This window comes from Perissodus microlepis, chromosome 15, assembly GCF_051167445.1.
Source record: "Perissodus microlepis isolate ML-2025 ecotype Zambia chromosome 15, ASM5116744v1, whole genome shotgun sequence".
In the NCBI taxonomy this organism is placed as follows: domain Eukaryota; kingdom Metazoa; phylum Chordata; class Actinopteri; order Cichliformes; family Cichlidae; genus Perissodus; species Perissodus microlepis.
Window position 1 is genome coordinate 10898995 of NC_140475.1, and position 27599 is coordinate 10926593.

The 27599-nt window shown below is 41.7% G+C and overlaps 1 protein-coding gene across 6 annotated transcripts in view; it reads right to left on the bottom strand.

Moving 5' to 3' along the window:
* The window catches only part of sash1a (SAM and SH3 domain containing 1a), a 165103-nt gene that overhangs the window by 2713 nt on the left and 134791 nt on the right, over positions 1-27599 (bottom strand). For 3 of the 6 annotated variants that reach the window (XM_084954179.1, XM_084954183.1, XM_084954181.1), the window contains exons 5-19: positions 24778-24818; positions 23996-24085; positions 23793-23905; positions 22671-22769; positions 17805-17940; positions 16554-17530; positions 13944-14018; positions 13607-13750; positions 11892-12024; positions 10942-11111; positions 10016-10225; positions 7851-8001; positions 6896-7024; positions 1819-2837; positions 301-432 (exon numbers count right to left, since the gene is read on the bottom strand). In XM_084954179.1, coding sequence (XP_084810305.1) covers positions 301-432; positions 1819-2837; positions 6896-7024; positions 7851-8001; positions 10016-10225; positions 10942-11111; positions 11892-12024; positions 13607-13750; positions 13944-14018; positions 16554-17530; positions 17805-17940; positions 22671-22769; positions 23793-23905; positions 23996-24085; positions 24778-24818 — 3619 coding nt within the window. The remainder of the gene's footprint in view (positions 1-300; positions 433-1818; positions 2838-6895; positions 7025-7850; positions 8002-10015; positions 10226-10941; positions 11112-11891; positions 12025-13606; positions 13751-13943; positions 14019-16553; positions 17531-17804; positions 17941-22670; positions 22770-23792; positions 23906-23995; positions 24086-24777; positions 24819-27599) is intronic. The other 3 variants (XM_084954182.1, XM_084954185.1, XM_084954180.1) reach the window with 2 other exon arrangements.

Genomic DNA, 27599 nt, shown 5'->3' on the forward strand with positions numbered 1-27599 from the left:
TTCTGAACAACTCATGAGGCTCTATTAACATCTTTAGTGCTTTTACTGTTGTTTCATAACAGTAATTACATAGCCATTCCCTTTATTATTTCCACATTTAGCTGGACCATTAGCTAGTCAAACAACCGTAATTTGCACTTCACCCCAACAATGGCTTTTGGTCCTTCGAACTGGCCAATTTTCCAGGCTTCATTGTTACATTTCAGGAAAGCCTCACAGCATTTATCTCACACTAAAATGCATAAAATTGCCCAAAAGTGGACTCTATCGAAACACTCAGGATAATTATTGTTCCCTTACAGCCATGCGGTGTTGTTTACGGAGCTCTTTGACTCTGAGCTGGTCTATGGTAGACGCCACGTCTTTGACTGGCTGCTCCAGATCCTCAGAGTAACGCTGTACCAGCGGGTGGGGGATGCCGCATCGGCCGTGCTGAAGGAGGGAAGTTGTGAGAAAGACATTGAATATGGCTAGAAGGAGAGAACAACACTTTGAAACCACTTAAAGCTAGTATCATTAAACGCCTTCTAAAATCAATAAGCAAATGCGTTCCTGTTCTTTGAAACGTCTATTCTTTCATTTGACCTTTTAGACAGATATTCATGCAAATCGCCTCCTCCCCATTTCCAACATCAGTGTCATCCAAAAGTGTCCATCTGCTCCTTCACCAGGAACGTATGAACCCCTGGGTCCTGTCCTATTTCCTACCTTCATTCAAAACTCTACTTTGCTATGCTGCTCCATCAAATCGCAAAAGACTTTCATCTTCTTTTCCCCCCCTACAATCTCTACTAGCCATGCCCTAACGCCCTCCTTCACTGAAATCTGTAGATACTGATTCACTCATAATCTAAATCATTCATTAAGTTACCTAACTGACTTCTGACAGCCAGAGTGAAGCCTCAAGGCGCACTGGCACACGTTGCTAGTAGGACAACAATGCGCCTCTCATGTCTCTGCCAGTCCACTTATGACTAACAGGAATCCAGCAGAGCTCTGCTGTGGTCGAGGGCCCCACTTCTCACCTCATCACTTGATGCCTCTGTTTGCATATGTGTTGTTTTCTTGCCAGTGCTGGGGGCTCCAACATGTTCAAGGGGCCCAGCCTGGGGTCTGGCAAGAGCCAGGAGGTTTTATAACCCCGTCTGCCTTCAGTAAGATTCAGCCCATAAACTTAACAGTCTGAACCGCATCATAGTGAGACTCAAGCCACAGTCTTTCCTTCTCAGCTCCAGCATATTTATTATTGCGCGCACACACACACACTCACTCACAAATAAATGCCTTTAGATATAAAACGGCATGCGCACACAATGAGAAACACACAGACTCTAGACTCTATTAGTGTCTATTTTTAAACCAAGTTCCAAAAGCAAGCTGCTCATGTTTTTGCCCTAAACACAAAATTATTTGGATCAGAGCTTCAGTAAAATTATGACTGAGTTAAGTTAGGCATGTTACAATGCTGAACCAAAAGACCCTGATGCCAGAAAAGTATGGCCTGGAGGTGGTTTGGATTTTTATAAATCAAATATTTTTCTTGAGCACTGAAAAGGATGTGATTCTTTTTAAAAAACCAAATATCCTATCTGTGTGTGTACATCTATTTTTCAGCACAAAAACTTCTGCTTCAAGAACAAACAGTTACTGAAGGAAACCAGTTTTAAGCTTTTTAATGATTCAATGTTAAACTGCCACCCTTCATTTTAATGGTATGTGAACTGGTTATAAATTCATCTATCACCAGTGAAAGTAAAATGTAATTTGTAATGTAAAATATGAGGTAATTTTTCATGTTTTAGATGATGCTTAACTAACCTTGTCAGAGTAGGGCTCCTCGGTAAGATCAATGCCCTCACTCTGCAGTCGTTGCTCCAGGAGGGTAAAAAGATCAGGACCTATCTTGGTATGGGAAAGTTTCCTCGTAACAGCCATCTTGCCTCCAAGATCCGAGAGCCAGGGAGGCTGCACCGCTGGTGGAGTGCCAGATTCCTCGCCCATGGATGAGGCTGATGAGGTGGCACACGGACTGGCTGGAGTACTTGGGGTCTTGGGAGGCAGAGCAGGGGCACTCAGGCCAGGGCTGCGGATTATAGGGCTGCTGGGTTGAGAGCGATTGAGGGAGTGGGTAGGCGAGGCGGTAGGGGATGGCGAGGAGGGAAGGGAGAGAGGGGGGTGACGAAGGCCATTGGCTAGTCTCTCTCTAGATTTCTTTGCAGGTACAGGGGGAGGGATGGGAGGCTTTTTGGGGTGAGTCCGCATCACCCTCTCCCCACTAGCACTAGAATCAGGAGGACTTGGAGTAGGGCTGGAAAGGGGCTCTGGAGGGTTGGAGGACATTGATGTTGGACAAGAAGAGCGTAGGCGAAGCTGTGAGGGTACTGGCGGCCTATCAGCCCTTCCTTTAGGACTAACCGTTGGAGTCCCATTTTGAGCTGGAGAAACGGCGTCTCTACAGGGCTTGATGGGGCTAGTTTTGCCTGATTTGGGTATTTCCTTACTAAGCTTAAGCTCCACACTGAGATCGTTCTTCTGCTCAAAGTTCTGCAGATCTCCCAGAGAGTGGGAGCGCTTCCAGGGTCCGGTGGGCTGCGGGGGACCATCAAGGTCCTCGCAGCTGCGGCTGGCTGGGATTGGAGACCGTCTTTGGGCTTTTCGCAGCCCGAGCAGGTTGAAGCCCTTAAGGGAGGGCTTGATGAAGAAACTTTTTGGAAACTTTGTGCGCTGATTTTTGCTGTTCTGCTGAAGAGCCTCTGTAGAAAGAGTCATGGGCAGTGTTGGGTAATCTGGAGACTGGTGTCCTGCTGAAAAATGACTGGTTGCTTTCCTGCTTTTACCTGGAAAATAAAAAAATTCTCTCTTAGCTTTGAACTCTAGATAGTTTCCAAGGTTTCTCCCTCTTTACAGTGAATACGTTTCTCACTCTTCCACTTCTCATGGAAAGACTTGCGCTAATATAAATACTCTATTCATGTAAATACCGTGCATGACTCAGCATGAGTGTTCTTTACTGTCTTGGCTGCCTTTCCTCCCAACTGTTTTACATTTTTATGTCTGTAAAAATTCAGCAGCTTGCACACTGCAGGACTCCAATTTGTCCATTTATTTGTCCTCTGTGATGACTTTTTGCAAAAATGAAGAAAAATTTATTAGAGGAAAAAAATGAATTAACACCAATACTCCTGTGGGTCTGAATATGTTCCAAAGTAAAACTAAATAAATAAATAAAACTGATATAAACATCATATCCTTACAACATTAGCCAGTCAAAAGCAGACAGGGCTTCTGAAGATGTTCAGATAAGTGTTCTGATTCATGAACTTTTGTTGGCACTATAGAAATAACCCCAAAGAAAGCTGCCTGAACGGGGAACTTCAAAAGCCTTGGAACAAAAGTATGAAGTAACTTACCATATATCCTTTGGTTTACAGAGCAAAATGGATGAATGAAATGGATGAGAGCCATATAGTGCAACTCAAAGATTTAAAACAGTGGAATGACAGGAAGGAGTTCAATAGATGAAATCCCAAGAAATGCTTCAACAGTTCTCATGTGTATCAGAAAAGTTTGACTGACTACGAAGGTTAAAAAGGATGGTAAGCTATACTTTTAAATACATAATTGCATAATTATGCACATACCGTTGCATCACTCTTAATTACAATCTCTACATTTAATTACTTCTTTAGTCAGGATACTATACTTTGCTGTGACAGCAGCACACAGATGGGAAACAGGTAAATGGCTGAACTCTGTTCTGTGACTAATTTAGCATCTTTCAGATTATAAATGAAATATAAGCTGAAAATGTGTTTGGGCATTCAGTCATTTTTTGGGGAAAATACCTTAATGGACTGCATTGATGCCCCCAAAAAGTTTTGTTTAATAAAAAAAATACAGTTAAAAAAGTTCTGAGTGCACTCATGATACACATACACACACAAATTATATATTATAAATAATATTTTTAGCCACCATTAATTAATGCATTAAAGGAGTATTTTAATAACAGAGTTATTTAATGATTGGAGGAAGATCTGTTGCATCTATACAGAGGAATCAGAATGTTAAAGAAGAGCAGACATTCAGGGCTCTACAGTGACGTTTCCCCAAAATTATAAAGTTTAAATGACATCTGTTGGTTGGTTTTGAGTTATCGTCCATTATAAAAAATTCATGCTGCCCTTTGCCAATACTCTAGATTAATAAATATTCAGAAATACTCATTAATATACAATAGCATATTAATCAATCTATTCTTTACGTTGGAAACATCCTTTAAAAGAAATAGAAGCCTTTCCCATTCCCTCTAATAGTAACTACTACCAAGTTTATTTTGATATAAAAAGTCATAAAATACCAGATAACATGCCGGATACTATTATTTACTCCTAAAAAGTATTCATTCACATTTTTCTCAAAATTTACCAGATTCATACTTAATTGTTTTAATTGCGGTACTTTGCAAAAGTCTTGAGCCACCACTTTTATTTTTATATTTTGCCCTGAAGGAGCCAGACATTCTTATAACTTTTAAAAACGGTCTTGAGTAATAGCTCTCCAGATTTTGGGGCATATTCTTTCTTTGGACATTGACTGTTTTTTCAATACCTGACCAGGTTCAGATCTTTTTGAGTTTAGTGAGTCAGCCGAGCACAAAAAGGCACCCGACTCAAAGCATGAACTAGTGTTGTGTCTACACATATAACTGACAACTGAGAAAGAACCAATTTTAAACGGGCCTGTGTAAATGTTTTGCAGATTCAACAGGGACTTCAAAAAATGTCAAAGATAAAAGTTTGATAGGCATGAAATCAAACTTGGCAAATCTCAGCATTGAATGCAGTGTACTTAAAAATAAGGAAACTGGACAAGTGGAGGACACAAGAAGAAAATGAACAATATGTACAGCAGATGAACAGCATCTGAAACTCATGTCCTTAAGATATCCAGCAAAGACCTGACACAGGAACTAAGAGATGCATCAGGGATCTTGTCAAAAATAATGGAACTATGAATGGTTAAAAGTACTGTCAGATTTAGGCAACAGCTTCATTTTTCAGCATTTCAGTGATTGCAAACACACCCAATGAAATGCTATCAATCATGGATTGGCATCCCCAGAGCCCAGACCTTAACATTACTGAAGCAGTGTGGGATCATCTTAACAAGACTGGAACAAAAGGCAGCGAACATCCAAAGAAGAGCTTTTAATGTCCTTCAAGAAGGCTGGAGAACTATTGAAGACTGACAGTAATGACAGGAACAGCTTGTCTAAGAGAGTTCAGGCTGTGTTTAAGAATAAAAGCAGCCATATCAAATTCACTTTAAAGCTTTTTAGAATTATATAAGGCAAAAACTGTATTTCCACATATGTTTGCACATATTTCTATAAATCACAGCATCTATTTCCTGGCAAAATATTTAAAACAAAAAACAAGCGTGTGGCTCAAAACTTTAGCACAGTATTGCATGTTGCATGAGAAAATGTGAAAATCTAGTATCAGGTCTAAATCTTAAATTAATAATAATAATTGCATTCGATTACACAATACTAATAATACAAAATGACTACTTTTTCCCTTACTGATTTGTACAGAGAGAACAGCTGTGGAGCCCTGAAAGCACAAGAAGAAATGCAGAGTGTTTACTAATTGTTAAGGAGCTAGTTTGTGAACAGCGTTTAGAGGCATGAAAGGAAAAAACAGACAAAAAAGGCGAAACAGAAATCAAACAAGCAGCACCAGAGTCCTTTTTTAATCAGAGAAGTGGTTTTATTCCACAGCTTAAATCTCTACTCTTGCAGACTGCAAGAGTAGAGATTTAAGCTTTGCTTTGCTCTTCAGCCTTAACAACATATATGTACATAAAAGGGAAACCAGTAGTTACACTGGGGCCATACAGATACAGAAAAAAAGCAGTAATCGGTGAGTGTTTGAGCTGTTAAAATGATCCTACGTGTGGAGGAAGAATACAGTCTTTTGCAGGGACCAGTCTCAACAAGTACACAATCGATTGGAAAAATAAGACCCCAAACCTCTAAGAAAAACAACAAAACTGCACTATAGTTTGAAAATGTTTTCATCCACATCATTTTAGGCACATACTGTATATGACTGTGCAATATGGTCGCTATAAACAAAACAAATAAAACAATGAAACGGTGATGATAAGATGAGCTGCCAGCTGTGATCTGACATCTGACCGTTAAATTTGTCTAAATTTCAACCGGCTGAGAGAATCAGCACTGCAAGAAAGCTCAAGCGTGCACTGGCAAACTACTCTGCAAGTTTATATCTCGATTAGAAACACTCAACAGAAATATTCTCTGAGCTCACAATCGTCTTCCTCGTATCCACCTACAGGCCTTGCGCCCACAGGTGAGACAGTTGGGAAGCAGAGTCCATGAGTGGGCAGTGATTTTGTTCTCTTCAGAACGGTTTTGTGCATTGGGGAGCGCGTCCCCCTCTGTGTTCCCAGTATTGTGGGGTGGACTAGGCTTAGTGGTCTGGGGCTTGGCTCCTTCTCAGATACAACTGGACTTTGGCACTGATGATAAAGAATGCCTATAAGATGAAAAGAGTGGTGAAGAAAGTAGAGTGCAAGAACTGTAAAAGTGTCTGAAGTGAATAAGGGCTTTGTAAAGATTGGGGGAAGGTAAGGCAGATGGAAAGATGAGCTTTTAGGAAGATGCTAATTCAAAGGAGTGACATGGTCAGGGTGTTAAGATGCAGTGCAATACAAGTGATGGAGAGAGGTGAAGGTCCAGACAGGAAAAGGGCAAAGGAGTCACTGTGGTACTAGGACTAGGGTAGAACAAGAATAGGCCTTAGTTAGCCTAATACCCAGGGGGCTTTGGGTAATGGTGGCATAAACTAAGTAAAGCAAGTGTTACCATTCTCCAGGTTCTCATTGCTCTCGTAGCACCCAGAATCCCGTGGGGAGTCTCCCACTATGCTCCGACCCTCCAGCAGCAGCTTTTCCTGGGAACCTGACATTCCACTGCGCTCTGGATCGCTGCTACCTGCTCACAGAAAGTCACAGAAAGGCAAATGATTTCCTTGTACTTTAAAGTATTATTTCCTCATAATACATACATAATACATACAGTGGTCCCTCGCTATAGCGCGGTTCACCTTTCACTGTTTTGCTGATTTTTTTTTTGTGCAATTTTGAATGCCTTTTTTGTTTTTAACAGCGCATTGTGTTCTGTGTCCTGATTGGCTGTAGACCATTGTCAATCAATCTCGTGCCGTGTCTCCTGTACAGTACAGAATGCGTTCAGCTTGTCAAGTTTACATAAGTCTTCGATCGCTAGCAGTGTGACTCTGAAGTGATGTAGTGTATGTTGTATGTAAGTTTTCTCCCCCAACAAACACAACAATGTCGACGAAATGTTTTGGTTTCATTCTATAATACTGGACTTATTTTTCTACGAAGGTTTGAACTTTCAGAGTGTTTATGCAAGAGAGAAAAGTGTGAAAATGTTCATGTATGTCTGAGAAAACTGTATAAAGTGTGTAGTGAGGAGTTTACAGCCTTAAAACATCTATAATAATTGGCTACTTCGCGGATTTCACCTATCGCGGGTTATTTTTTAGAACGTAACTCCCGCGATAAACGAGGGACCACTTTTTAGTCACTTCCTTCAGATTTCCCTTTCCCTGTTTGGCTCCTGTAATCTGCTGCTGCATAAATCTAAATTTATATTTCAGTTTGTCAGGTTTCCTTCACTGTTATCCTAAAAACTCTGGCACACAACAATATTTTGAGGTTACATGAAGATGTCCTCATATAAAAAACCACAATCAAAAACAAACTCATGGAAACAGTCTAAACGGTCTACTTACTGTCATACTCCTGCAGCAGCTCCACTGCAGTGAGCAGTACAGCTCTGTGCTGAGGATCGCTGATGTTCAGTTCATCCAAGTCCTCTTCTTCCAGCAACTTGAACGTGTCCAGGTCCTCGTAGCCATTGAACAAGAAAGTGGGCATGTAATCCTATTCAAGAGAAAGCAACAAGCTAAGCTCGAGGCTGTTTAAAGACCAAATAAAATAAATGCAGCAGACTAAAGAAAAAAATACACTGATCTGAGTCACACGACCAGGAGCAGAAGCATAAAATTCACCAGGTTACAAAAACAAAAACAAAAACAAAAAGAAGAACTTCTGTACAACAGATACTTTTCATCTGCTCATAATTTCCTGTCTCCATTTTTAAACTGCAGGGCAACTGCTATTTTGATATTTTTGGTGCCATGTAATCACATTACACCACAGCTAATTCTGTTATGGCTGCTAATCTGTCGACACATTTTAATGTAGCGCAACATTTGCAATGGTGACAGATATATGAAACCAAAAAAAAACAAAAAAAAAAACGAGCGAGCTAGCATCACCATCTCGGAGAACATGGCCACAGCTGGCTGTGACCAAAATGGCAAGCAAGATTTTGAAAAGGAAACCAACACACGTGGGAACAAGTGAAGGTTCAAAGAGTTTCATCAAAATACTTCTCAACCACAGATGTCAATGTATTACCCACCAACACAAACACACACTAAAGCAAGTCACTCAAACCACTGTGTTATCTGAAGTGACACAATGAAAGTTTTTTTGATTTTATTTTGGGATACACCTCGTGTGAGCGCAAAGTCCACTGATAGCAACACAACGACCGCTTCCACTTTGAATATCGCTCGGTTCCACGCCTGTGCGACCCACACGTTTTTGTTGGACAAATATTGAGACCGTGTGTCATGAGCAAGACCATCAATTACAGCGCTGGAGTCCAGGGCAGAGAACTAGGTTGGTCTGTCCCGTTTCTGCTGGATGATGCGGGACTAAACAAAGGACCACCAACTAACACAAACACAGGCAGCTGGCTCCTCTCATTCACCAATTTTTTCGTGTTTTTGTGCCAGCTGAAATATGTAAACACGCTCCACATCCGAAGACTATTTGGCAGAGTCAACTGGTGGAAAACAACAGGGGTGAGAGGCCCTGTTGAAATCTGATTTTCCAGTGTAACCAAATGTTGGCCTAGAAGTTCCAAAAACACAAAGTAATACTACTACTTTGGCCTGTGACAGCTCAATTTTAGAATATTTAGTGCTTAGATAGCTTATCCTGCTGGGATGGATACTGCAACGGAGGAAAACCTGAGAAAGGCTGGAACTATAAAAGATTACTGAGGCATTCACTACAATTGATTTACATTCTAGTATAAAACTGCCACTGAGGTAGCCAAAAATGATCTGAAGATAATGGATTATTTTGTCTTTTTTCCTTATTCACTAACCAACTTTCACTTTTTAGGTTTCTAGCTACTGGGCTCAAGATGACATGGCAGGAGAGATCGAGAAAAATGTTGAGCTTGAAGTTATTTCTCACGTTTTTTTTTGCCACTTAAACCACCTGAAAAAAATGAATGCGCTGTGGTTGTATATCATGTATAACATCCGTTCCCCACTGCACAAATCTGGGAGGACATGAGCACTCTGATGCACTTATAAGAGCCAGATTCACAGCTTAGTAGCATTAATCTTTAATCTGCGGCTTGGCCACCAAATTGGAATGGGATGAAAGAGACAACACACAAAACTTCTCTATTTGGGGAAGTGAGGCCTGCTGGCTGCCCGGGTGGGAGGAAATGATATCACGCTCACAGTGATGTGTAGGTTTTGATGAAAGATGCGAACTATTTGTCGGGGTGTGGCTGTCACAGTGTGGGTGTTAATGTTTATGCGTCAGTGGCAAATCAAACATCCAAAGCTGTGCAGCCTGTAATTAGACATACTATATTTATCTCCGCTTGTCTGCAAATGTGCTTGAGATATTTGCCTAACACAATATTTTCATTTGCTTCAAAGCATTTGTTTGCTTTTACCGAAGTGCCAGATGGGTGGGCTTATTATCCAGTTAAGACAGCCGACTGATTGCAACCAGCGAACGTAACTTTTTACATTAAAGCCACTTCACTTTCAATACATGGCAAAATCTGGCTGTAATGTACCTTGAGATCGATACGATCCAGTAGCTCCTCCACTGAAGTGGGTTTGGGTGGCCGGCCCTTCCTCCTCCTCCGTACTGGCCTTTTGGGCTTCTCCTCTTCTTCACTCAGCACATCCACATAGATGAACTTGAAGGTGCCTACTTTATTGTTCAGCAGGCCCATCCACGTTCCCATTGGAGGCTTGCTTATGATGTCAATCACATCCCCACGCTGGAGAAAAGATAAGTTAGCTGAGCATGACATTTTAAATTTGACCCTGAGGTTTCAAACCGCTTTGGCTGATAGAGGATTCAATGTCTCTGTGAGGGCAAGGAATATGCTGAAAGCCTATTATTACATCTGTAAATAGATTATAGTAGAAAAACTTTCAGAGTTACAAGGCAGCATACAGTATTGTGCAAAAGTCTTGAGCCATCCATCCATTGTGTGTTTTGTTTGTGCTCATTCTCACGCTGAAAATAGAGCAGATGCTTTTCTGATAAGTCAGAATAGGGCTGCAGTTTTCCGCATGCATAATTCCATCAGTTGAGACAAGATGCCAAGCACCGCCGGCTAAAATGCAGTCGCAAATCATCACACCTTACAGATGTGCAGTGCCAGATCTTTGCTGGATTCTTTCCTATTTCTTAAAGAAATGACTTTCAGATACTGTTCATCTGCGCTAGATATTTTATTTAGTTCTGCCATTTCTTGTGTCCTCCGCTTGAGGAATTTCCTCCAATTTTTTTTAGGGGAACACTGCATACCATGCCGGGTTATGCCAAGATAATAACGCTTTGAGAATCAGCTTGTTTGGGTAAAAATATTATTTTGTTATTATTACTGAGAGTCCGCTACAGAAATGGGAACACATTATGCGTTATTGTGACAGAGATATGAAGGGTGGCTCAAAACTTTTGCACACTACCGTCAGTGTCCAATAATACCTTCAATTTGAGGGAGTCCGTATCGTAGGGGCTAGGAGTGAAGTCTGTATGGACTCTGGCACGGCCACAGAATGGTCCTCTATAAGGAGGCTCCTCGTCATCGCCATCCTCCGACTTCACGCTTTCTCTGTTACTGGTTGATGAGTCGGTGGTGCTCACCGTCTGACCACCTGAGCATAGAGAGGCAAAATAGCTAAGAGCTACAAAATAGTTGCCTATAAATCCATTACTAAACTTCTCGAAATAAAAGTGCAGGCCTTCCATTACACTCTACATCAATAACCACGACAATAGGTAAGAGGTAGCTTTACTTTTTACAGTGATTGAAACTTTAAAACTGGGTTTTCATCACTTGTATTACAAACTATTGGGAAAAACAGCACATTCCCTCTGATTCTGAGTGAAGTGTGTTGAAATCATGTCGACGTGTGGGAATATGAGAGCTAAGACTTCCTGTCTAATCATTACCATATGCTGGCCTGTGTGTCTGCTCTGTGGCTCACTGAAACTTGGCCAAGTCTTCATTTCAGCCACAGCTTGAAGTGTATTTTTTTTTCCACAAAAAAACACAAGGTTGAAGACTCCAAATAATGTAATTAAATGAAATGGCTAAAGAGATTAAAAGAAAAAAAAAATTGAAAACTCCAAGGCCATAACACAAGGATCAGGTGGTAGGTCTGGGTATAATCATGCCACAAAAATCATAACTGAAGCAGAGAAGAACCAGCCAGCAGCAAATGCTATAAGCACCATCTAGTGTTGTGGCTGCCTCAAAACAACTTTTTTTTTTGTTTAAATCTATGCAAATGCATAAATTGTCCTTATTATTTGTTGATTTGAAAGAACCTAAATACAGTTTTTATTCAGAATCTGGTAGGAAAAATATGAAAGCAGCTGTTTGCACAGTCAAACCCTTGTCTGAATAAAGGTTCTTTTAAAAGAAGTCTTACTCATTGAACTCTGTCCGCTGAGTGAACTGCGCAGGCTTTCCACAGAGCCTCCGGCCTTAAGCTTCGGTTTCTCGAGAGAGTCGGTGTCAGGCAGAGGGGATTGTGGAGAACCAGGGGCTGCATCTGGACTGGACTAAAAGACAAATGGAAAGGAGAGATCCAGATGTGTAACGAAGGAAGAGAAAGGCACAAATGATTTTGCATTCAAGAGACGAAAGCATGTGATAAACAGCAGGTGGACGTATAACAACAAAAAAAAGGAAATTACGTAAGGGAGACAATCATAGCTTGGTTAAAATGCAGGTGAGGGTATGACAGGGGATGTCAGCATTTTTTGTTTAAGCCATTAATCAAATTTTATACCAGCTAGCAGTATTAGGGGTTAAACATTTGCGTGCGTGAGGACAAAAAACAAAAACAGTATGAACCCATTAATTTATTCACACCATAATCAAATCATTAAACATGATGAGAATAGCAAATGAGGAACACATTAGTAACAACTAGATGAAAAACCTTTGATTATTGGTCAAGTCTTCTCAGCTAAGTTTTGAATGTCTAAAAACAATAAAAACATGACATCTTTTTATCGACAGTCGGTCAAATGTTTAGTGCTGTTTCTTTTTGAAAGAAAACAGAGTAGAAAGATGTAAATATTAACCGCTCGTTCTTAGCTTTAGTCATTTATGATTTTTAAGAGCACATGTACGAAGACCCATTTTCAGCTGGCATCACTCCCATGCTCCCAAGTGTCACACTGTGTTACTTGATAAAGTTTATTATGTTCTTCCTTTACCTTAGTGCAGGTCAAACATCAGGCTTTATGAGTTTGATTAAAATGTCTTTGAAAATCAAACGGATTTCTAAATGAAGGTAAACATATTGATGTATGCTCAATCATCCAGGTAAGTAAATCTCCAAAAGTTGATTCTGTTCATCTGGACGTAGCGTTTTGTGGGAGACAAAACAGAATCAACTTTTGGAGAAATGAAGGTAAACTTTGGAGCAGTGATATATATTTTTGTATAGTGACAGGTCAACATTTGGTGTTCGTGTCTCATAAATCCACTAGGTGGCACTGTGGTTTATCAAATAGCTGACAAACTGTGACATAGCAATTCATCTTTCTTCACTCCTCCTCAACCAGCATCTCCATGACTCATGTTAGGATATCTGGGTCACTTTGCTGAGACCACCATGGCAAGCAGATGGCCGACTGCATGTTAATGACACGTCCTATGAGGTGACATCAAACTGTGGAGCTGGACAGGCCACTGGTAAAGCGAGTAGATGCCCAGAAAAATTAGGTCAGTGCAAAGGAGATGATCCTTTTAGACTCGCATACTTTAACTCTCCATCTCCTAAGTGCTGGTCTGGGGGAGATTTGCATCACTCCCTGAGCTCAACTTGAAGCAAACACCCCACCCAAGACACTTAGTCCAGGAGGGGAACAGCAGAGAGAGAAATCCAAATGTGAATGTGACGTAGTGCTCTCTGTTTATCTTGTAACCAACATAAATACTCCCAACCCAGCCACAGCTGATGGACAGAGTATGCAGCTTACTCTGCAAACATCCTTTAGATGTGTACACGATAGGACTCTTTTTTTTTAAAGCCTTATTTTAAATACTAGGAAAAATAAGGCCAAGATAGGGACAAATGAAGCATTCAAAAACTGCATCCACGTCTGCATCCATGTTATATTTATGTCAAACCTGCTCAGAAGGAGAGCTGCTGTACTTCTTCGACATGCGCTTCCTCATCGTCTCTTTCACTGACTTGACTTTCTTGCCCAGTGAAATCCGAGACGTAGTGGGGGATTTGACCACTTCTCTGTATATTGCCTCCTGCTCTTTACTCTGTGATCACAAGATAGAAAAGCGAGAGCAGAAAAAGACGGAAAGACAGATGAGAGGAGATGGGAATGAGACGTTACAGATTGCACAGGGTACGACAAGGACCAAGAGAGATCCCAAAAACAAAAGGGAAATCAGCGCGATTAAGCGTAGCAGGAGAGTTTAGCTCGTGCTCTTCTGTTTTATTACCACTTACATTGGCCTCATTGCCTGCGTTGACCACATGGAGGGAACGGTTGGACAGGTCAAAGCCTCCAAAGCTGCATGTTCTCTGAGGGAGAGCCAAAACACAATCAAATGAGTCACACTCACCAGGCCACGTTACAGAACTTCCCCTTCCACACCCAACGAGTCAACTCACAGTGATTCATGCTCGGCACAACACGGCAGCAGTTTGATTAATGCGCATGGATGTATGGTTCGCATATATGCGAGGGCATGATGTCATATGGGACTGCAGACAGCCAACAGACATGATGTAACAAACTTTTATACGAGCTCCTCTTTAAAATTGCGAGTTATTGCTTGGTCCCAGTCAAATGAGCTGTTATATTGTCGGCTCCGAAAGGTCCCTGATATGCTCGGACAACATTAAGTTTTTCTTGATGTGGCTAAGCTACTTTTACATGTGGATATATATATTCCTTGCATCTCAACCCAATGCAGTTGGCCATAGTTAGCAAACATGCACAACATATAGAGCCAACAATATATTAGTCTCGCCAGAAACATTTTCAGAAAGAGCCAACTGTTTCTGCTGAGAGGACAGAGAAATGTGGATTTTTTTTCTCAAGATCAAAAACTAAACAAAGGCAGACACAACAGAGAACTTTGACACGTAAAGAAAAAAGAAATTCTTTCATTCGAATTGCTAAGTTAAACTCTAAACACAAAGATGGAGACACGGACATGCACACAAAGCATCTGCCAACAACGCTCACAGTTCAAGTGGGGCACGTGATGGCATTTCCCTTTTGCTTTCTGAGCAATTACAAAACTGCTCAGCTCAACCCTGAACAAGTGGGCGAGCGGTGCACATTAAGAAAATGGCCTTTCTACTTTACGTTTAACGCTGCGATCAACGCCACAGCTTTCCAGGAAACATAACCTGTTGCAAAGATGCTCATAAATAAGCCTGAATGTGATGATGGTGTTCAATGGAATGGACATGCACCCAGATTTAAAAAAAAAAAAAAAAAGATGTTTCTTGGAGATAATTACAGAGAAAGAGAAGAAAAATAAAAATCACATCTGCAATAGAGGCACGGGCCAAAAAAGAAGACGAAAAGCAAAAACAGAAATAAGTGGATTCAACGTTTTTGGATGAGAACGACCTCCAGTGACGTCACTAGAACACGATAGGATTCAGGTACCCTCAAAGCTGCAGGATAGCTCTACTACGTCTTTACCTCTATGTGTCACTATTTCTGCTGGTATACACAGATTATTGAGACACATCACTACTAGCAACGTGACTTTAAATTGTCCACCATTTTTGACATGTGACAGGGTTATGGTGACAATGCAGAGTCAAGTCAATAAGGCCCGAGTCACACAAGCCTAGAGACCAGTCCACAACCATCTGGTAACCATCGGTCGTCAGGGCAAAATTAGTATTCCCCATCTGGTTGGCAACAACCTTTTTTTGGTCACTAGCTGATTTCCGCCTGTAGGTTGCACAGCAGTGAAACTGTGACACAAACTGGAAACCAAAGGCCTTCATATTAAACATTTCATCTTCTGAAACAAGCTGACTGCAGCACAAAGGCAGAACTTTTACTTTTCTGGTTTTCGTGGTAAGTTTTACTGCTGCTTTGGTTAGCAGTTAGCAAGTGTTTGCAAACAAGGTGGCATTTCTTATGTAAACTGCAGGCAACTGCAATCAATGCAGCACCCTTTTTGCGAGCAATTTCAGCTTAGTGACACTGTGGAACTCTGCAACCACTCTCCAACCAGTTGGGGAATAACTGGTGGTGTATCATGTCCAATATGGTGGACAACTTTCGATCAACGTGCAAATAACCTCATAACCTCACATGACAAACCTCTATAGGGAAGGTTTACCAAAAAGAACTAAAATATTTAAAATTCCACCAGACTACTTTCATTTGGATTAAAGCTTTTTACAATCACTGTATGATGATTAAGGTTTTCTGACCTTTCCATCATTTTGTTGCTATTCACAGCCTTATAAATGTGCAAGACAATAAGTATGGCGACTATTATGTCACTGAAGTTCACCTAATGAGTCAACCCATTCAATACGTCTTTGAATGTTATGTGCTGCAGTTATTATGAGGATGAGCAGCTCCGAGCTTGTACAACATCCCCTGCACCCACAGGGATCAGTGCGACTACTGATCTGTAAGTGCATGTGTTCTTCAGGGATCTGACATTTATAAAAGACACTTATAAAACCTCTGCTGTAACTTAACCTCCCAAGTAGGGCACTGCACTTTCCATAATCATTTCATATTCAGCTAAAATAAAAAGGCTTGAAGGCAAAGGCATTCGCTTAAAGGTCACTGAAGATGGCATTCTTATAAGGGCAGTTAGGTCTGTCACTGATATGCCAGCTTTTGATGTTTTCAAGATAAAAGAACTTGTGCAATACTTGCATGTTTCCACACACACTATATTAAATGGGTACGTTTAATATAGGGTATGTAACAGCTGACCTGTTATCTTATTTGTGTATGATTGTGCGACATTCACCTATAAACCTCTGGGCTATTCTGCAACTTTGAAGCACACTGAGTCCTTCTCACACGAGGCGGCCGATTTAAACCTGTAGACCTAAACTCACAGACTTCTGCTGGATGCGCAAGAGCACACGCTTGGTGCAGCGGTCCACGCTGGCCGCCCACTTCCTGTCCGCCTCACGGTCCTCCTCCAATAGACAGCGCCGCTCAGCGCGGCTGAGTGTAACCGGGCGGACCAGCTGTGCCCAGTTGAGGTGACCGTACAGACTCCGCTCTACCACATAGGTGATGTTGAGCTCACTGACTGCTGTTCGCCCACGCAGCCTGCGAGAGGGGAACACCCAGCCCCCTCCCCCACTTCCAAAAACCTTTGATTTGGATACATCACAGCGGACGGGGGAGGATGGGGTGACTGACAGGGGAGAAACGGGGGACTTAGCATTGCGCGAGCGCTGGTACAGGAGGTGCTTGGTGGAGTATGCATAGTTGGGATCAGGTTTCCGGTGCGTCCAGCTGCCGTGGTGCCGGCTGGCAGGTTGATGTTTGGGGCTGCCTTGCGGACCGTCATCCAGGGAGATCAGAAGGCGGGACTGGGAATGGGGTTTGGGGCGAGGTTTAGTCAGGCCATAGAAAGCATACAGGGCCTCGTTGCTACTTACCCCATGGGAGATGGAGTTCAGGGCCTTCCTCATCTCGCCATCAGTTGTGGAGCGTGACAGCTTTCCATCATCGTCCAATCCACAGCCATCCAGCTCTGAGAAGGAGGAGCCACTACCTGTCACACCAGGAATAGAGCCTCCCAGGGCACTGGAGCCCGCTGGGGTCCTCCTGGGGGGCCGGATAAGACCGTGGGTACTAGAAGACTTATTGAACGTTTTCACCAGCTTGTGTCCAGACCAGGTGTCCAAACTGCTGGAGGAAGGGGAGGTTGTCAGGCCATCTGTGTCTCCATCCAGAGAAAGCTGGTCATGGGTGAGTGAGGGCAGAGACGCCTCCTGGTGTAAAGGGGGCTTCTTTAGAACCCCAGTGTACAGAGCGGTGTTGTCCTCACAGGTGGGAGGTGTTTCCAGATTCAGAAAATCTAAAGAAACACAAACAGTCAGTTAGAAAGTTTGTTACTCAGGAGGGTTAGACAGGAAAGTCTGCCTGAGTTAGCTACCCATCAAAAAATTTACATTCTTAAAATCTGAGAATCGGGAAACCCCAAAAACATTAAAACGCCTACAGCAGTTATTCATTGAAATTAATGTAAATCCAATTACATTAACATTATTTAGCTGGTTGGAGTGTGTAATAAATCATCAAGATAATCAAGTTATCAAATGAATATATTGCTGCCAGACAGAATCACAAACCTTCGGAGGCATGTTTCTTGCCCTCCTCCACCTTGATGAGTTTTTTCCTGACCCGGCGTGTCGAGTTAACCAATTTGTGAAGCCTTTTGAATTTCACAGAGTCCTCTGATTGCTCATCATCTGACTGTTCACGAGACTGGTGGAGAGAGAGTGAGAGAGGGCTGATATTACAAAGAAGAAGACGAGAAAAGGTAGCTAGGGTCAATAAAAAGCAAAATAAAAAAAATAAAAAAGAAAAAGAAATAAATAAAAACATAAAGAAAAAAAGCTAACACTGAAAATTTCTTTCCAGTTCAGCATAACAATTCATGGTTGCAGTTGTAACAGAAACAGGTGGTTTAAAATGATTAGGCAGAGAAGGTAAAACACTTGGATGAATATGCTTTGAGATTTTAAGAGATCTTTTACAACGCGACAGATTGTGGAGCTCTGTTTAGGATGGCGGCAAAGTTAGTGAGGTGAGGGATGAAGGATTGGAGGGATGGTGGCACACTGCATTGTGTGAAGGTCATATTCAGTTGAGACATGAAATGCACTAAAACAACAAACCAGGTGGCATGTGATCTGGAGGAAGTGACACAACCAAATGATGTAATCAATCAGTATTTTTTTTTTTAAAAAATAGGTTATCTAGAGTTATGTTGCCTTCAAAGACTTTTTGTTTCAGAGGAAACGACTATTTAAACGACACACACACAGGACTTTTTTTTACTCTAATTTCTATTTAATTTTACTTTTTATATATTGTTCCCAGTGTTATAATTTTTTTTACATCTTTATTAGCATCATTACTTTCACTGGGATTTCATTGTTTCGTAGTGGTGATGTTTCGACTGCTGCGAGAACAGATAAAGCTTTTTGTTGTCACTGTCATGGAAACATGCTCCCAGCTCACATTCATGGGAACATCTTTTGCAAAAGGACAAAAGTGTATTTCTCTTTTCCTACACATAAACAACCATATCTTAAAAAAAAAGTCACATCCTTTCCATACACACTTTTTTGAGTAAATTAACCCTCATGTGGTCAAGTGGGAAGAAAACTCACAATCCTATTACAATTTTCTTGTCCCCAAAACACAGAATATTAACATTTGCTTTTGTTGTACTAATGTAGTCATTTTTTAACCATTTTTTTTGTCAGTGTTTGAGATTAGAAAAGCATGCACATGCTTCTAAATCTGACAATAATATGCATGCACATTTCTGCCTTTACTTTAACGCGCAGTTTTATGCATCTGAAAGAGGAAAAGAAAAAGAAAAAAAAAAGGCTTTCCCGCCACCCTAAAAACAGACCACAGGCTTGGCGCAGAGGCTGTTGACATATAGTCAGGATGATGTTAACAACTGTGGCTCGGTTTGAGCAAACATTTGACAGTGACCACAAATCCCAGACAACACCACACCAAGGCCACAACAACATGATGACTTTTCATTTTCTGCAGGTATGCAAGTATTACAAACCTTAACTGTTGCCATCGTGAAAAGGGAAAAACCACACATCATTCCTAAAAGTGTCATTGTGTAAGTCCGTGCTTTCCACTTCATCATCGCTTTCAGAGCTACATTTTAGGTCTGATGTAACCCTTCTTATTAATAGATAAACATGATCATGTGTGACATGTGTTTTCATATATGTGGATATTGTGATAGACTGTGCATTTAACATTAAATCACTGAATGAAACTCCCACAGGAAAACAACTGTCCTGCACCTCTGCACAAATACAATGAAGGCCCCAAGGGTCCGAAACATTATTTTCATCGATACATTTTTATACTGAGCTTGAGCAGAGTGCAGGATATTTCCTTTTTTGAAACTGTAGTCTTCTGCCATGTCTGCCCAGAACACCAGACCACTCGTTTGGCGGATGACAAACCTGCAGAAACAGGCTAAGAAACCCCACTCCACTGTCCCTCCAACAACTTAACCATGTTGGTCTGACTGCTGTGTTAGCTTTTTCTACTTGCCATTCACCCTGGGTGATGGTTGAGTGCATTAGTTTCATTAAATGCAATGTAAAGCAAGTCTTTGTTTAAAAAAAAACTGGAAAAAAGTCATTTTATCATATTAAGAACTATGTGCAGCGCTAATGCCCTAGCAACGTCAGGGTTGAATGATGTGATTCTTCTTCTATTCTAATGAATAGAAGATTTAGAGGAGATAGTGACATAAATCCCAACCCATTCCCAAGAGGCACTATTCATTTGAATTACCACATAAACAGGGGAATAGGGACAAACTCAGAAAGAAAGCCTAGCAAAACGAGGACATAAATCAAGCTGGCCAAAAGGCTGCCATTTAAAACATGGGAAAAGTAAAAATGCAAACGGCGACTTTACAAACATCTATAAACAAAAGCTACGACTGAACGTCCTTTTCAGGCACACGAAAGCTTCTCTGCAAATACAGAAAAAGAGCATTTACAAGAAAATCTAACAGTGAGCTCAGAAAACCAATAGAACTTACCACTATATTGGAAAAAGCAGGGCAGCACTTTCTGTGTTAATATTCCATAATTCAATCAAGCAGGATCATCAAATCCGTAGTGCCCTGAGCACATTCCCTCGCATGCACAATCCAAAATAATATCTGTGCCCCTGTGCACATGCTGGCAGACACAAACGCAGCCTGTTTAGCTCAGAGGAATGAGGGACTGTTTGGAAGGGTCGTGCTTCATAGCTAGCAGAGAAAAGGCATGTTGTGCATGGAGAACAATCCCAGCGTTTGAGCCCCTCTGACCCTGCCTTGGCCCCCAAATCGCTAATGGCCAGCCCTGGAATGCAGGTTCCGTTGCCGGGGCAAAAAAGACCAGAGAAAAACAGCATCAGGATGGAAAAAAAAAGTCACAGAGCAACCAAAAAAAGGTTTATTGCAAACATTTCAGCTACAACCATCAACAGTTATGTGTGTGTGCTGTCCGTATATAGTATACAGGAATGCACGGACGAGCAAATCTACTGATCTTGGAATTAACCTAATTCTATTCCCTAGAGAGGAGAAAGGGCAGTATGTGACACCAATAGAGGCCCCAGCAGAGAAGAAATATTTCCTGTAATGGCCAATTCTGGAACATGGGGCAAAGGGAGATGCATAGCTCCCCCTTTCCTGGCCTTGGGGGCTGAGTCTTTATCTTAAGTCTCTGTCTCCCTAGTTTCCTCTCGGCTTCTAGCATTTGCCTCCAAGGGCCAAACTGTGTGTTCTGCTACACAATAATCCTTCAGTACTGTAACTCTTCCGTCTTCTCTCAAGTCTGTAAAATCCCCCAAATGATCAACCATCTTCCCACAGGAAGTGAGCCGCTAACAACAGAAAGTTTCAGGAGACTGACAAGCTGATCAGCATACTGCACTACATCAAAGAAGCAGATAACAGATACAAGTTATGCATGGCATAATTGACCTATTTTTCCATGTGAATGGATATCATCAATCATTACCCAGAAGAATAAATAATGGAGCCCCTTGATGGTGTGAGAAAACTGTTTGGCATGGGTCTTCATTCATAAAGTTACTGATTCAGTCATATAAAGAAACGGCAATGCAGATCTGATTTCCATATAAATGCAATCGTTACTTAAGCTGAGGAGTCACACGGGGTGAATGTGCAACAGTCTAGAGCATTAGTCACCGAAGCATGTTCATTCACTTAAATGAAAGATTATGGTACTCAAACTCTGCTTGGACTGAAATCTGTATTTGTCTGCAGAATAAAGGTGGATAAAGGGGAGAAACAGGACATGTAACTGAGACTCTGGTGAAGAACCGATGCCATTTTCTTTTCAAAACAACATACATGTGTGTGGGAGTTATTTTCAGAGAGCTTGGAATTTTTGTGTTTGTATAAATTCACTTCCTGCAAAGAAAAAAAATAGTGGGTCACGCATAAAACTTTGCATGCTATTCCCATGCGATGCCATACAGTACATTCTTTATAATCTGCGTGTTCACATACAACTACCCTGACCACTGCAAGTCTCGATTCTGCATCAAGGCTGACCTCCATTTAAAAAAACACTCAAGCAAAACACACACACGTAGCAGCACATAATAATACACAAGCAAAGAAAAGAACCGACTGATTGTCATCAAAATCCAAACAGCGGCCAACAAAGAGGTGATTGTCGGCGCTCCTACCTCTGAACACATAGCCGCCGTTACGCAGCCAACTTTCGAACATCAAGTATCCTCAATGCTGAATGCTGCAAAAGTTTTGGGGTGGATTTTGTGTGCCTCTCCACTTGGCTTTCCAAAAGTTACAATTATAACCAACTGATGTAAACAGACCTGCCCTAAATTTCCATAAGACAATTTCCCTGTCACTGCAGCAGCCAATTATGACGTTTGTTGGGACAATTTTCTAATGAGATGCCCAGGCGAGGATTAAACTGATGACTAAAATATGGAAGAGGACTTTCAGTGAATTGCACAGTTCTTGTTCTGACTGCCAAAAAAAAAATGAGCAGAGCCTAAGGAAAACCAGAGTTGAGCAATAAACTGAAATGTTCAGAGGCAACATCAATACTACTAGGATGCACTTGACATGGTGGAGAGAATGCATATGCAGAGGCAGTTATGTTGTAGTTTGGCTATCGAATGCAGAACAGAGAGAGAAATATAAAGGAAGAAAAAAAAGGAAATTCAAGAGTAAAGTTGAATCATTCACATTTGGATAAACACATACATTCACATATATAATCAACTCAATGTCGCTGTTCTACATCCCATCCTTCTCCTGTGAAAGTTTAAACTCAAAGTGAGAGTGGCTGAGGTGAGAGTGTTAAGAAGAGGGAGAGTAAAAGGGAACAGATCAAGGCTTTGATAGGCTTGGGTAACGGAGGAAGGGGCAGGGGTGAGGGTGTACTTACGTTGCAGTTTGAGGACTGGTTTAGATTGGGTGCAGATCCGTCAGCCCACTCTGCAGTGTCAGTACTGCTGGACTGTCTGCTGCGCTCATACTCCTTCAGCTACGTGGAGAAGAAGAGGTCAGAGAGGCAGAGGAACAGGGCGGGACCACCCACTCTCACCCAGCATGCTATGTCTCACTATATACTAGACTGGAAAACATCAGCAGTGTGCATTCACGAGGATAGAATGGCTACTATAGTTTGTGAACTGACGGCTGAAGTCGGTGACCATGAGGGAAATTAGCAAGGTTACTGATTTTTAAACAGGTCTCTGCATCCTTTCACCATTTTTTTTCTTTTTCAGATTCTATGATTGGTTGGACAGAATGTCAATCATAAGACAGGTAAAATCCTCCAATTTAAAATCAATATCCTGGAAGAAAATAAAAAGACATGTAAAAGGAAAATTAACATCTGCCTTTGGGAGAGCAATCCAGTCTTCTAACTCTGATGGCCCGGCATGCTACCCAGGAGAAAAGCATCATAAATTGAAACTGACAGAAAGGGAGGAGATGAAGAAAAAAAAAAAAAGAGAGGACAGAAAAGTCACAAACCAATCAACAGATATTGATTGAGAGTCAGATCAAAATGAAAGTGCATTGGGGAAAAAAATGGATAGGACAGCCAAATGAATATCCACCATGTCCAACTAAAGAGAAAGACCACAATGCACCACAGAATCCCTCCAACAGATGGGGCTATTGAGCTACTATGACCGTCAACCTCGCAAGTATGAGCTGAACAACACACCCACACACTCCAAGAGCTCACACTCCAAAATCCCTGGACTCCTCAACCTCTGGAGACACCATTAAGTCTGGAGTTATGTGTGTGTGCTGTGTGTGTAAAGACGACAATGCAGGCGCAAAAAAAAAAAAATATATATATATATATAGGGAATATATATAGGGTAAAAAGGGAGGGGGTTGGTTAGTAAGAGTAAGTCGTTTTAGAAAGCCAGAGCTGCTGAGGGAGTATGGAGAAAGGGAGGGTTTAAAGAAGATTAGAGCCCATCAGTCGTTGGGGCATGAGGGTCGATGAGGGAGGGGATAAAGTGCAAGAGACAATGCGGGAGGTTCCTACCCGAGCCAGAGCTTCTTCTACGGTGATCATCTTCTCTTTCACCATCATCATCAGCTGGATCCGCTCCTCATCGCTCATGGTGATCTCACTGGCCACGTAGCCAATATCTTCTCCTGATTGTGGTAAAGACCAATGAGCAAAAAGGAAAACACGAAGCAACAAATATTCGGTGAACCTGATGTGTACAATAGAGCCGCACAAACCTTTGGACGTCTGTCGTACAACGGGTTTGTGCTGAGATTTGCGGAAGTTCTGCCAAAAAGATTTGTTCTTCTTCTTACTGTCCCATTTACCTTAAGGGAGGAAATAAAAGACGAGGTTACACACAAGCAAGAAAACATGATGAGCAAGAGAAATACACTAAACCGGGTTATACACTTTGCTGTTTCAGGAATACAGGAAACACGGTTCAGTGTTTCAGTGCTTTAAATAAGAAAACTAGGTCAGTCAAAACAACTCAGTTATTAAACACTAGTATGTACTCTACAATGGTTAATCCTGTAATGGGATTTCATTAGAATTACTCTGTCTGATAAATGTGTCTTTTAAACCACAGCTTGAGTTTAAATCAAAGGCAAACTTGACGATCCCACTATGACATCATCAGGATTTCACTTCTCAAATCTGACAAACCTTCTCCTGAGCACAGGAGACAAAATATAACGGTTTTCATAAGATCTCTACCCATGACTGTAATGTGTGAGAGATCCTGAGGTTAAACCCCACAGGGTACATGTAAAATGATATTGGAGGTTTACATAAACAGGTATTTTGCCTCACCTACGCAACCAAAATCTAAATCTAAAAATAAAGTGTTAAAAACAGCAAGGAGATTAAGATTACCCTAAAAGAGCATCAAAACGTAGTGACTATCCCACAGATAGTGTCAAAAATAAGCAATTTAGCCCAGACACTTTGCACCGTTACTGGAAGTCCAGCTGGGTTCAAGGTGGCATAATTGTATATTGACTTGAAATCTATTTACCTCCAGATCCATCTTCAGAGCTGGACTTGTGTAGAGACATTCTAAAAGAAAACAGAAAAATATCACTGTTTAAAAAAATTTTTTTAAAATGTACAATGTCTCTTCTAATCTCAGTGAACCACATAAAAAGTACACTGATGCTCAGCGACAATTATAAATGTTCAGGGAGTGGGTCTGCATTTCTGTGTATCCACCACTTGGGGTCAGTGATGGTACTTTAGTGATTTAGACCAGGCTCCTGAGGCTTGAGAGGGAGAGGGAGGAAAAGAGATGTGGGTAACAACACCCCTGCTGCAAAAACAAGTGGGTAAGATGAAGATGGCAGTAATACAGAAGTGTTTAGGAGCAGTACAGAATGCAGGAAGGTCAAAAAGACGAATGGAAGAACAACCATTTAACAGTGGTGCGCAGATTGAAGAGGGAAAGTAAGGAACTGAGGAATAGAGAAACAGAAGGAGACAGAAGGGGTAGGAGGAGGAGGAGAAACCACAGGGCAGACTCAGCCTGTTTGTGTTTCCACTTCCCTCCACAGGATAGACAGTCACGAGGAAGAGAGATGGGAGACTGAAACTAAGGGCATGAAAAAGCCATGTATGAGCAACCTCTCGCCATTTTCTCGAAAGTTCAGCAGCATGTTGGATCTCAGCTGACTCCCTGGTTATGCAGAAGTTGATAAACCACATCAAGAACTCTATTTTTGTCTTAAAAGTTGTGGATAAAGCAAAAATATTGAGCTTTCATGCAAAGTTTGCAAAATAGAGGCCCTGTGAAAACACTGTAAAGGTATGTTTAGATGTATAATAGTGTGGGAGTGATAATGAGTGGTGCTGGCTGCACACTGTAAGCTGTTCTTTCAGTTAAATGGAAATAAATCACAGGGGGAGCAGAGTACTTTAAATTCATCCAGCTGATAACCTAAGAGACTTATTAAGCTAATCTCTCTTCTAAAGGCATGTCTCGCTCTTTTACCGTCTCTTACCGGCCGGTTTTCACACACCCGTCTGTGAATTCAGCCAACTGCGCACGTGCATACAGCTGCTGAGTCACACACAAAGACAGGTGGTTGTCACTGAAGCATCATGAAAGAGAGTGACGGGATCAAAACAAGATGAACAGGTCACTTTTCCTCTCCAGTTGGTACACGGCCCTGTATGCGCGTGCATGCGACCACGTACATTTGTTCAAATATGGTAGCCCTTGTCTAGGTGCAACGGGAAATCTTTGCACGGCTTAAAGCCTGGCTGCCATGGCAACATAATGAGATGCTAATTGAATGGATGCCTGTATGGTTTACTCCTCTGCTCCCCCTCCCAGACAGGCTAGGGCCAAAGCTAATGCTAAAAGAACTCCCTCAATAGAAGCTTTTCTGTAGCGGCATCGTCAGCCCCCACCCCACCTTCATGCTCTATAAATTAACCTCCCATGCAGCGCACAGACACATGCACTCACGCGCACACATCCGCTCGCTAAAAGAGCCTGAATGTCTTCCAAAAGTGTGTTAACCCAGCATAGTGTGGCTAGGCAACTTAATTGGTTTAACCTTAAATCTTTGGCATGCCTTCCTATTTCAATTCTCCTCTCTGCAGTGAGAAGGGAACATGTAACTGCTAACAAAGGTACTGTATAACATACAGTATCTCTACTTTGGGTTGAACCTGTCCAGGACAAGCACAGGTTGCTTCTCATGATGTGTGTACAATATGAAAATTAAAGTTACCATGTGTTTGCTTATTTAAGCCCATATTCACTATGCGTGAATGCTTGCTTTGCGCTCTGAAAATGATATGTTTGTGTGCACTATTCCTAGCTGGGATGAACAGCATGAGTAATTTTCAAAATGATAAGCTGCAAGTACCATTTGTGTTACAGTACAGGGCTTTGAAACTACTGCAGATATGTAATATAGCTCATATGCTGTGTGACAGAGGTGCTGTCTAGAGTAGATGATGATAAACCAGCACATGGGAAGATTTGAACACAGCTGTGTGAGCTCATGTTTAATGGCATCTTACTGCCATTTTTTTGTACTGCGCTCAGGTGAAATTACAGGAATGGACGCATGTTTGTACACAGACACTGTGTTTTTTGTGTGGTTACAAGGTTGGCCACCTGGAGCAAAGTAATCCCCGGTGTTCTTGACGAAACAATGAGAGGTGACAGTATGACGGTAGCAGTGTCCACAGGAAGAACAGAGGGACGACCTCTTTAGGGAGTCAGAGAGGTCACCGCAAAAGGGAAGGCAGGAAAATAGAAAATTATGTGCTTAGCTGAAAAAGTACGCGGATATCAACTACGAGCGCACTTTCCTGTCGTTCAACTTGCTGTCTACTTTGTTCAACTTAAGGCTACAATACTCACCAGAACAAGGTAAATGTGCTGACAAGGTGCTTTAGTTTTCCAATGTGGTGCTGTTGTTCTGAAACCGATTCTTCACATAGCACAGATTACAAATCCATCTGATTATTGCGCTTTCCAGCAGCACAGATGCCTCTAAGCGCACTACCATTTTCACACCCAGTTGGAGCCGGCAATTCGTATATTCTGTTTCTGCATGTGCGTTTTCATCAAAATCCATTTACCTCTTTTTTTTAACCTCACTGATAAGCAAGGTGCCCATTCTGCACAGCAATATCCACCAACCAATCAGCTTCCAAAAACAGGATGTTGCAAACTTGACCCTTTCAGCCTTCTGGAAACTCTCTGTCAACACCACTTGTAAACCCGGCACAATCAGAGCTGTGCCCATGTCTTGCCAACAAAGTGACACAGAAACAGGGAAAAGAAGGGTGACTGCAGCCCCTGGATGAAGACTGGGAAATCTT